The 12,181-nt window shown below is 41.5% G+C and overlaps 1 protein-coding gene across 2 annotated transcripts in view; it reads left to right on the top strand.

Moving 5' to 3' along the window:
- Positions 1–5,609: 5,609 nt before the first annotated feature.
- Positions 5,610–12,181, top strand: part of agap3 (ArfGAP with GTPase domain, ankyrin repeat and PH domain 3) — a 103,843-nt gene continuing 97,271 nt past the window's right edge. Inside the window, exon 1 of one of the 2 annotated variants that reach the window (XM_084008173.1) lies at positions 5,610–6,511. In XM_084008173.1, the coding sequence (XP_083864299.1) occupies positions 6,142–6,511 (370 nt within the window). In that variant the 5' untranslated portion in view covers positions 5,610–6,141. The remainder of the gene's footprint in view (positions 6,512–12,181) is intronic. The other variant, XM_084008169.1, reaches the window with a different exon arrangement.

Here is a 12,181-nt window from a genome sequence, read left to right on the forward strand (position 1 = left end):
TTCATTTGCTTTGGTTAATCGGAAATCCCACAGAGGAAGGGGCATTAATGCAACCAACATCTTTAACTTAGCCAGACAGACGCTCAATACAGCTTTCAGCTTAAGTATTTACTTTTTAGTGTGTCTTCACTGTTGCAGACCAAAATACATGGACTGCTGTCAATCATCCCAAACTGAAAACTTTAATCTCCCTAGGCCTACATTATGTACATCATATTTTAAAATGAACAGATCTAGTACAGATGAGTTGGATGATTAAAATGATGCCACATACAGTGTGACTAACCTTTTATTAAGGGGGTGTGGTTTGTGTTTGACAATCTCAAATTGAACTGCAGGATAATTTCTGTTACATATTTATTTATAAATTGTCATTCAGGTGAATTGACCCATTAATGTTAATGTAATATTGTATAGTACATACTCCCCCTAGAGGTCGCTGTAGCACAAACCCAAACAAACCAAATGGAAAAAGATGGGTGTTTCCTTTTTCTTTTCCTTTCCCCCGCTTATTAACCCTCACGCCATCATCTTGCCATAAAAAAAATACAAAATTTGCAGTGTGCTCTTGTGCAGTACATTAAGTCACTGTGCAAGAGGCTACTGTGACCTTGCGTTGTAACCTTAAGCTGCGATGCAACAGTGTAAATAGGAAGCAGATCTTTAACCAGAGGATCAGGGTTCAATCCCTGCCATTATGCTGGACTCTAACTCCTATTGAGTGGTGCAAATGAAGAAGTAATTTCCATATGGGTGTGATTCAAGGTGACAGAACACCAACAATAAGGACTTATTTCATATATTCTATGGTAAATTAAATAATTAAATATAGGCCTATACTCCTTCGGATGCCAAAACGTCTTTCCCAGACAAAGAAGTGTCTGGGAAACTTACCCTACTGGTTTAAGCACTAGCAGAGTCAATATCATGGTAATAAAACCATATTAGGTGTGTGTTTTTGTATAGCTGTTCAAGAGGATGAACCCCAAACAACAACACTGCGGTTACAGTGACCTTGTTGTTTTCTACCTGCATGCCCATTAATCAATGTCGCATGGCCAAGCTTTGCTCAAACTTGCCGAACTTAGTTTTATATTCTGATCAAGATGATCACTTCCAAAGTTACACATTAAATAAAGCATTGCAACAAGCATATAGGATATTCTGTAATCTTTTAGTGAGACTGTGATAGGAAGTACTTTTATAATGTTTTCACTACTTAATGATTTGAACTACAATGATTTGTCTTTATGTGCCTCCTCCCGTATCTCCTGCTTATTTATTGCAGTGTCCGATAAGGCCTTAATTTCCTCCCAGCTCATTGTTGGTGTTTTACGATCGGCTTTGAACTGTGCTGAGTGGCAAAACATCAGTGACTTGGAGATGCTTATAGGCACCGTGACAACATTTGTGCATCTTATGAGCAACAACGTGACATTGTTTAGTCAATTCTAGCACTTTACAACACATCAATATATTGATATATTGTACATACTTGTTTATGTTATATGTTATAGTGTCTCTTATATATTTTTTAATGTAAATTTCTATTCCAGTACTTTTTCTCTTTTTTATTACATGTTTATTGTATGCACCATACACAACCAAGACAAATTCCTTGCAAGTGAAAACTTACTTTGGCAATAAACCTGATTCTGATTCTGATTCTGATTCTGATATTGATTAGTTACTTGTTCCCTGGTCTGCTGTACCCAAACGCTGAAGACCCTGTTGGATCTCCTTGCAGAAATAAACCTTGCAGAAATAAACCACATTAACGTGTATGGTAACATGGTGCCAATGTTTCATTTCAGTTCAGTGTGTTTGAAATGCTTCAACAACCTGAACTTGAACCACCGGTGAGGTCACCGGCCTGATGGAGGCACAGCTGTCTGAAATCTCCGAGGAGGCCTGTGCCTGGGAAGCCCTGTGGTTAGCTTAAGCTAATGTGTCTGGATGGCAAACCACAGGGCCTCAATATAAAAGAGAATTAATAGGGACTCATCTTTTCCTTCTGCAGTCAGTTCAGTTTGCTCATGAAATGACATCCCTTATGCAAGTAAGTCATAGTTTGCCCTGAGAAATGAATGTATTTTTGTCCTTCATCAAGCTGCTAACTCTTTGCTCTCAAAAAATAATATTTGACACATTTATGATGTTTGTAATGTGTAATTGTCATTTATTATTTTATTTGACACCTATAGGTCAGAGAGTGCATACTCTTGTTGGACAAAGACATTGAGCTACAACAATGGTATATACGCTGTATATATATATATATATATATATATATATATATATATATATATATATATATATAAGCTTTTGATTGTTTGTTACAGTTTAACCTTCAATACTATTTTGGAAAAGAGACCAGAACTCCTTTTGAATCACATACATCACTTATATTATTGAGCTTCCATATGAACACTTGAGCTGATCCTGACAAATTCCAGGCTCTTCCCTTTAGTTTGTTAATCCTTTATTTAAACTCATAGTTTGTGGACAAGATCTACATACAAGAAAGAACACATGCAGTGTAAAAGCATAGACACAATTATATCCACAACAGAATCTGTGTACGTTTTGAAATCTTCCAATGGAATGAGAGCCGTGCCGCCAGAAAATATGGAAACTAACGCAGATAGGAAATTAATGGTGAAAAAGTTTCTTTCTTAAACATACTATGATGTATAAAATAGTGAGTCATTGTTTCATTGACAATCCATATAGTGATAAAGAAATATATCGTCATTATGCAACAAATTCACCTGCATAGTTGAATTCAGCCTCGAATAGTACATTTGATTAAAATTCTTCACATATATTTCCAAGGAATAAATAAGGCGCATGAGATAAAAGATAAGAAATACCATTATTTGACTACTGTGAGTTGTGGCACTTAATAACAAAAAGGGTGAATTGTAGGGAGGCACAGCATATTCACTTAATTTACATGTGATTGAGTCCTCACACTCAAAGTTAAATGCCTATCAATAGTACTTTATATTTTCTATCACAGCCTGTTTTGTTCTAATGCCAAATTCTTGAATTATAAGAAAATAAGATGATCCAGTTGGGAGCATGACAAGTCTTCCCATCATTCCTCGAGTGGCATCATAGCTCTTCCTTTGATGTCCTCGCTCAGCTGCACATGTGCATTTAATGCAACTATGGGTTTATTATGTGATGTACGCTACATATTGCCAGAAGATGTTTCTCTGGGGTCATATGTGACCAGCCTAATAGTGAGGCCTTTGTAAAGACCTACATGATGATTTCAGTCATGAAGACTTGTTAACCTGGGGGGAGATCAGCAGATCAGATTTAGTCCTCTGAAATCTTAAACGAGGATCCTGATTCAGGTTTCATATGTGTTGGCTCTCCCACATTTTTGTCTCACTGGGTGTCAATAGGACCTCCAGTGTCCTGGGGCAGAAGCTCTCACAGATCATTTGGAGGAAGCAATTGGGAGATTAAATTAAACTCATCTCAGATAATGACATGTATTCAGACTAAAAAAAAAAGATTAGATGAAGCCTTAATCGTAATTAAACACCAAGTCTTCACTCTCTTCTTCTTTCTGTTAGGGCATATGTGTACATTTGTCATTTGTAACATGTTATGACATGCTAGGCGGGCCATTTGCCAAAAAGGAGAGCCCTGCAGGCGACTCTTGTGTCATATCCCTAATTACATAATACACAATAGCAGTGCCAACACGACCATGTGCCAATACATACTAAGTGAGCCAGAGAATTAACTGCATAATCCACGAAACTCTGAGTAAGGCCGACAAGCTGCAGATAATCAGAAACGTGAAGTTATTTTGAGATGCACCAAAATTCAACTCGTGGCCTCCTGCTGCGTTTTATTCATCAGCAGAGCTCGCCTACGGGCCAGAATGGAGTGCAACAGGATGAGCGCGGTAATGTGTTTCGGGAAGAGGGGAAGTTCCAAATTTGGTCAACAGATGGTGGCAGAAGGCTGAAGACAACACGCACAGCAGGAGGAGTGCAGAACGTTGCAGAAGTGGAGTTACAAAAAGAGAGGCATGTAATGGGTGACAATGTGACACTGACTGTTCAACGGCTATGTAACAGTGGCTTCTGGAGATGGGAGTAGATCTCCTTCATCATACAGAGAAGCACAGAAACAAAAGACAGAACAACACGGGCCGTGAAAAAACACAGTTAATGATCATGATCCTCGGAACAGCGGGTTCTTCTTGCTACTGAGTGTATAATTTCTCAGACTACGCTGCTGCACCGAAGAATAAAATGTTCCGTGTCATCTTGCAGTTGTTCAGAGATATGCATTATCATCTCCACTGTCGCAACAGGTTTGGTTACATAATAAATTAAACAAACCTACCATAGAGGGGGGAAACAGATTTCCCCGAAGCATTAAAATTAAGTTAATACCATGGCAACCACTTAAATAGCATGAGAAACTATTGCCATACTACCCCCTTTTGATAAAAGTGAAAATTGCTAAGATGAGTGTTTTTGTATTAGACACCAATATAAACCTCTATAAGCTATGCTTCCAACTATAGCCTATTACCGAGACGAAAAAAGGAACAAGCAGAAGGAGAAGAAGACATTTTTATTGCACTCTGTATTATTAATATGTGAAAAAAGAGTTTCGGAGCCTCAGGCTGCCTGGGGGTTCAGGAACTACAATATTTCCATCCTGAATTATACGCGAATCACTAACTTTATATAACACTTTCTCCTTTTTTAATAAATCGTTGCAGGTTTTTGTTCTTTTCTGCATCAACAACTGGAGTCACTGTACCTGAAAGTATGCAGACACACACTACATGCGTTTTGTCCCTAGCTAGGCCTGTGTTGGATCAGTCCCTATCTGCTGCACCAACGGTACAACTGACTGATTGGGACAGTCATCTGGCCTTGAACAGCTGTTGTTGTAATGCGCATTCACGCCACCAGGTGGCTCCGTATCTTGCTTTTTAATGAAAGAAGATCCATTCTGATCCATATCACCCCACTTCTTAAAGACTCCCTAATGCAAGGCCTTTTTATAGATCCAGTTATATTCAATGACGTATGCGTGTTGTTGTTGGAAGCTGGTCTGTGTGACGTCCAGGTATTTGGACGACTTGACTTCATCACTTCCCTTTTATGGTTTACCCAATGTATTATTTTTTACTTGTCATGATTGTTACCAATTGCATAATACGTATGTGAGTGTGTGAAAGAGATGGCACCGCAGTAGCTGGGGTTGAATCTGACATCCAGCCATAATAGATATACAAGTTGTTGATGACATGACATTTAGAGCTATAAGGCGATAAACATTCGTCATTATTGATGCTGGTGCAAAGATATCTCTCAAAAGACCATGCTGTGCGTAACCGTGTGCGCGTGCGTGTAGGCGTGAAAGGGCCTGCGTGTTTTTAAAATTGTGTATCATACCAGTCGAGACAATAACAAAGATGATACTGTTAATGTAATTGCAGCTTGTGTTATCTTGCTTTTTTTTGTGGTTGCATAACTGTCAGGTAGGTTATTATAATGATGTGCACGTTGCGATCCCCCCCCCCCCCCCCCCCCCCCCCAGTACAATTACGTGTTGGGTGACGTTTCAGCTTGCGGAGGAGGGCGCTGGGCAGGGACCACTTGGACCAGAGAGGACTAAACGCTATTTCATTTCAGCGGCGCAGAAACAACGCATTGAAGGCAGCGGACCAGGGCGCCGTGCTGAAGCCGAGCCCATTGTCTCCTCCAAACAGAGGGAAACGGCTTTGACCGAAACAGCGGTGCAGCCCATAAAGGAGTGTCCAAGTGGTAGGCATTGCGGGTCTGTGAGCCACAGACAGAAAAAAAAAAGAAAGAAGAAGAAGAAGGGCCCTGGTCAGATCTGGCCAATAACGGAAAATGAATCACAGTCAAGTTTTAATAATATGAACGAGAGCCGCGTTTTGTTGCAATTGGCGACCAACTATTGATGCTTCTGCGCCGATCGTTTTGCACACCATCAGTTCGCGCGGACTTCTTTTGTTCGCGTCGCTCGAGCCCCGAATTCTAGTCCGCACGTTCGCGTAGCCGTTGTAAAAAAGAACACACGCGAAACAAGAGTTAGTCGCGCAAAGAAGAAGAAGAAGAGAAGAAGAAGATGAATTTCCAGTCGGGCGTCCCAGGTTCCGGTATCTCGCAGCAGTCGCAGCCGGCCATGCCCACTCCGGGCACGGTCCCGGCGCCCGTTCCCGTCCCGGTGCCCCAGTCCATCCCGTCCCAGTTCGGATCCGGATCGTCTGCGAGCTCAGGGGCCGGTCAGTTCGGTTCGGGGACCGTGTCGGGCCAGGCTTCCCAAACCTGCTCGGCGGGCTCCCAGTTTGTTTTGTCCAACTCGGCGGCCATCAGGGCAGAGATCCACCGGTTCGAGTCCGTCCACCCGAACATCTACGCGATCTACGACCTGATCGAGCGCATCGATGACCTGGCCCTGCAGAACCAGATCCGAGAGCACGTAATCTCCATCGAAGGTGAGTAGGGGGTTTTGGAGATCACACTGGTCTGGTGCTTCTCATTCATTGAGGGTTTTGGGGCGGGTTGGTGGTGTGTGTGTGTGTGTGTGTCCTTTTATGTACACATTGTCATGGTCGCACAGTGTCAACAATCACGCCTGGAGGCTGGGGGCGTAGCCGATCTCATAGTCCTGCTCCAGGACTGAGTTGCCCCCCCCACACACACACACTGCAGTGTTAACAATACCACGTTGCAGCTGCACTCGCAACGGATTGTCTCATTGTTCCTGCTGTTTGATGACATTTGCACTACACTTAATTTGTCACGTTGAGCCCACGAGGTCAGTGCAGCAGAGGGGCGACCAATGTGAGGTCACATGTGGCATCAGACAAATGATGCCCTATACAATGCAGAGCCCCACAAGAATTAGATCACTGGGTGTGTTCTCACTATACTTTTAACACAGTGGTGGATATCCAGAGAAAGGTGACAGAGGCCTGTAAACAAGATGATTGTCAGGTCCAAGTGCGGATGATGCACTGTCGGATGTGAAATTACGGTGGCGGCTCCTTGTGCGTTTCTCCCTGCTACTCACCCACCCATGTATCCGATCAATGGCTTGTGTGTGACACAGCAGTCAGTGTGCAGTCCATCAAAGTCAGCAGGCAGGGGTCTGGAGGAGTATTACAGCATCTGTCTGGATGTACGCCGCTGCACTATTGGTTCCAACGCTGTATGTGGTAGCGCTATCTTGATTGAGATAAGTTTAAGGTCACAGAAAGCAGCAGTCTTTTAGAATACATCAATGTGTGCAGCTTGTAATGAAATGTACGGATTATCAGTGAAACATGCTTTTTTTGATAGAAGTTGAGTGAGCGTTGACAGTGAAAACAATGTTATTGTTTAGTATTTCGGTACTGGGAGGTAGGATTTAAGGTTCTTTTTTTAGCATTTTAACAAAAATATATCAGTTTTGTTAGCGTTCAACAACTACATATCCTGTGAGGAGTTGGCAGCATGCCAATGGCATGGATTCATGGGAAATGGAAAAAAAGGAAGATATCAACATGTTGGTTTTAATGTAGATTGGTTGACATACCGATAACTCAAGCTTATCAACAGGCCTCAGGATTGTTAGATGATCTTGACAATATTTACTTTGAAAAAACCCAGAATATGTTTCTGGATATTCCAGGATGTCAATGACAGAGCAGGCGGGGACAGATTTTGTTTAGCTTAATTGCTGATTGTTAAATAGCATTTTCGATATTTACCGTGACTAAAATGTGCCATGAAGTGTCCGTCGTTTTCAGGTAGGTCAGAATGAACACAAAAAAGTAATCCTTATGAAAATAAGCATCACTTGGTGGGCTGCGAGGTCTCAGTGGAACCTTTTTGAAGAAAGGATGATTCTCCGTTTTTTCTGGTGCCTTCAGGATTGTTGCATAATTTTCTCAATGAAGCAAGTCTTTATTCTGCCTCTTGATAGGACAACACTGGCGGCTTTTATGAGTTATCTCTGAAATGTACCTCTTAAAAACATTAGGGTTTTTGTTTGAATTATGCATGAATCGGTTTGATACAATAATCCAATGTTTTTCAGTTTTAGATGTCATAAAAATAAAAAGCATTCGAGGCATCATTTTGCGGCTTGAACTTCACATTTCATTGTCTTTCAAGCTGTGTCTCAACTTCGGCTACAGAATCTTATTTTCCCAGAATGCCCTTTTATAAATACCCTCTAAACAGAACAATTTCCTGATTATTGTGTCATGGCTGAAGGCCACTGTACCTTTTTTTTGTTCTCTAAACACGACATATGGACTGCCTCTGCTGCAGTTCTGTCTTTCTGTTGCCGGCCGTGTCTTTTTTGAAGATTAGGACAAAGATTAGAACCAAGCCCTTGGGTTCTGATTCTGAGAAGCAGCAAGCTCAACCTGATGCTTATTGTTGATGTTTGAGATCAGAAAGCTCTCAGTAGGATGTCGCATCTCCTGTATTTTTCCGGGTATCCTTGGGAATAAAAACAAAACTGTTCTAACGTGGCACTGGGTACACACCTGTAGGCTTGTACAAAAATGGTAAAATTGGGAATTGTTTAACCCCAAAGCAAAAATCCAGTGCTGAACAACAAAACAGGCACAGAAATGCAAAGTATACTCCCCATAACTGTGTATTTATGAATCTGTTAAACACATAGGGGCACACTTTGATATGTGTATGAAGAACTGCATGTCAGTAGGTGTAATAGATTTTGGTGTCCTTTCTCTTAGCTTTGATGTGCGTCCTGCTGCCGTTAAATGAGATGCAGTTTGCCTGAATAGCTGTAACTTCCCGAGGCTTTGAACAGCTGCAACAGGAGACATTGTCCGACTTGTCTTCACCTGCACTGTGTGTAACTGCAGAGCTGTTCCTCTTCAATCTTGCATCAATGCAGAGTCTGTTGCTAAGGAACCAGCGGCTCGTGCATTTAGCTGAAAATGCTGGAGAAAGAGTGAATATAAATCACAGCCCTTGCAAAATGAATCCCCATTATTACTGAGGTTTCCCTGTTGTTTTGTTGATTAATAAGACCATCGTATGATGTTGACACGCTGTGCTGGGTCTTGTGTATGTTTGTTTTGCCTCACACCGTTCCTTTTGTGGTGATTGATATTCAGGGTGCTCCTTGGCGTCTGTGCCAATTTCAAAAAGCATTTTTCTTCCTCTTGTCTTTTTAAAACATTGTTTATGAAGAGGGGACTGAAGCTGATCTTCTTAAGACAGGATGTAGTTGATGATAAGCTGTGAGACTGACCAGGTCAGGAAATGTGCATACAAAATTGCAGTTTGAAACTATAAAGAAGTGCTAAGTGCTTTACAATTGGTGGAAACACTGTTACACTGCCTTGAAGATGATCCGCTGATTATCCAAAGGCTTGGATAAGCACCTGTCTCCAGGGCCCCTGGGCGAAGATTTGCTGCTGCTGGGCCCAAATTGCCTCCAAGTTCCCATCAGGTACAGTGCACACTGAAGATGGTGGCTTCAGTATTGTTTTACTCAGAGGCCTAGATACCAACTATATGCTAGAATACTACCTGGCCCCAAATGTTCATGTCACTTTGTGATCATTTCTGAGACATTTGCCAAACAAATTTGTAGGGAACCCACTTAGCCTGATCGGTAATCACAATTTGAAAATGTCTAAGATCTGTGACCTGAATGACGGAGAACCTTCAATGACCCTAAAATCCCCCGGATTTGATGGTGCGGTTGCTAGAGTGGAAAACCAGGGACAAATCCCAACGTCCACAGTCAAGGACTTTAAGGCGCATACAGGCTAAGTTCTGTCCCGCTGTCAAATCGTCATGGGCTTTGTGGCTCTCTCGCTGACTCTTCAAGCCCTTTATGAAGCCCAGGGGTGTAAAAAAAAAGTCAAACAAAGTGGACGGCACATTGGTGTTCAACCTGGCATATTAAATTTACACACATACATCAATATTGTATGATGATACATAAAAAATGCATGTTATTTAGCCTTTGCACACGTAAGCAAAGCCTTAATAACATGCCTGGTTTCAATCAACCAATTCTTTGATTTGACAAAAACAATGAATACATTATTTGAAAGTTACTTCCTGTCTTGTAAGGCAAGACACTGCAAGACTTTCAAATCAGGCAGAATAAATGGTAAAATGAAAACTGTCATTTGTACATCCCATGTTTTTCGGCGTCATCAAGGTGACGTGTCCCATTTGTATTCATACAATATCAAGCCTTCATGCAACCTCTCACACGATTGAATTGCAGAATGTTCCTTTGGGGGGACATTGAGATTGAAAGCAGTGCATATTTCCTGGACAACATCTCGGCCTCGTCCATAAAATGCTTTCAATGGCTGTGTCAATGAAACTGTGTCTGTAGTCTGAGAATAAGGTGAGGACTAGGCTTCAGCTCCATGTGAGCATACAGCTCGTTTTTGCAACTGTGTCCTATGATGGAACGTATTCCGTAGTTATAATGTAATAGACACACTGACCAACGGGTTGACTTACAAAAACTGCAGGAAGCTGCTAAAGAAATCTAAAAAAAAAGGAAATATTTACGCTCAGTGACTAAAAGGACAGAATTAATATAATAATTAATATATGCATAAAAACTGATTTCAAAATTAAAGTACCATAAGTCTATATGGAAAGACGTTTAATGAGTGGTAGCTCCGCCTTTTTCATTAATTTTTCATCCAATTTCTGATATTGTCTTGTTAATCAAAGCAATTAAACTGCCCAATCTTTTCCCCAGTGGCCACCTGACCTGAAGTGACATTGATGCTGCTGCAGCAAGACCAAATAATACCACATAGAGGATTGCAGCACAGCAGTGATCACCTGATATCAGGTTCAACTCCATCCAGTGTGCTGAGTCACACATTGTCATAGGGAGAAATAAAAGGGACATTAACAAGAAAAAGAAAAGCTCTACATCACCAGTTGTGCAGAACATGTATTGTTCTGGCTCTTCATCAAGTTCTACTTACGTCTCTTTTAAGCTTGACCTTTTACAGTGGAAACAAACGCGTAACCAGCAGTCATCTGGCAAGACATTGGATACCGTGTCCATGCTGCATAATTCCTTGAAAATAGCAGATTCATTTATTCTGAGGAAAAAACTAATATTATTTGTGACTGAGTGTGTTTTTATTGACTCTAAACTAGATTTGTAATGTTTACACCCTGAACTAGTTGGGAGCTAGATTTGGTCAGGGATTTGACTGGGTGGAATAAATTCTTGAGTGTATGCAAATAGAATAAAATCCACATCATTGCGATATGAGACAGCTGCAGAGAATATATCTCTACTGTGATTCCAGTTATATTTAGCTATTCATTTCAATGTGGAGGAGTGTTTCATTAACAAGACCATATCCTGGGAATCGTTTTCTTTGGGATTATTTGCAATGGGAGTTGAAATTGCTACTATAATTTATATTCTTATCGTCCGATTCTGTGATTATCGCGAAGGGTGAAAACGACTCCTTCCTGCCGTTTAAGCCTCGAAGTCGCATCACTTTCACTGCAGTCGGTTACGGTTTCCGACCTTTGTGTATTTTGAGGAGATTTCCTTCAGCCGATTGTTATGATGTTAAATCGCTGTAATGTAATCTTGCATCTTGAGCAATAACCGTGTTTCGGAAAAACTGCGAAAGCTCACGCTGACATCCATGTTTCCAACCGAGAGTCCAATGTCAGAGCAAGGGCAGTCACCCAAATCCAGCGCTACTCAAGGGGGGGTGCTTGGGATTTCAAGAAAGGACTAAAGCGTGTGCACAATAGGACATTGTGTGCTCAGATAGCAATAGGGACGACACAGAGAGATACACAAAGCACACGGACTAAACCCCTCGCAGCTCTCCGTGGGCATTGTGTGGCACCTCAGCAGCTCCCTGCTACACACTGCAACTCTCTTGTTGTCCGTCGCCAAGAAGAGTGAGGCAGAGTGCTCATCTGCTAATCACTAGCCGGGAATGATGATGATGCATCTTTCCATTGCTGCTGAAGCAGGATTTATTTCCTCACAACCACAGAGATGTCAAACACTCCTTTCGTTGATGGTGTGCTGTCATGATACCGCCAAAGTTGTATCATACAGATTTTTTTAATTCAAGGGGCGTGTGTGTGTGTGTGTGTTGAATTTGATTCTAGGAACT

The sequence above is a fragment of the Eutrigla gurnardus genome (assembly GCF_963514095.1).
Source record: "Eutrigla gurnardus genome assembly, chromosome: 4".
In the NCBI taxonomy this organism is placed as follows: Eukaryota; Metazoa; Chordata; class Actinopteri; order Perciformes; family Triglidae; genus Eutrigla; species Eutrigla gurnardus.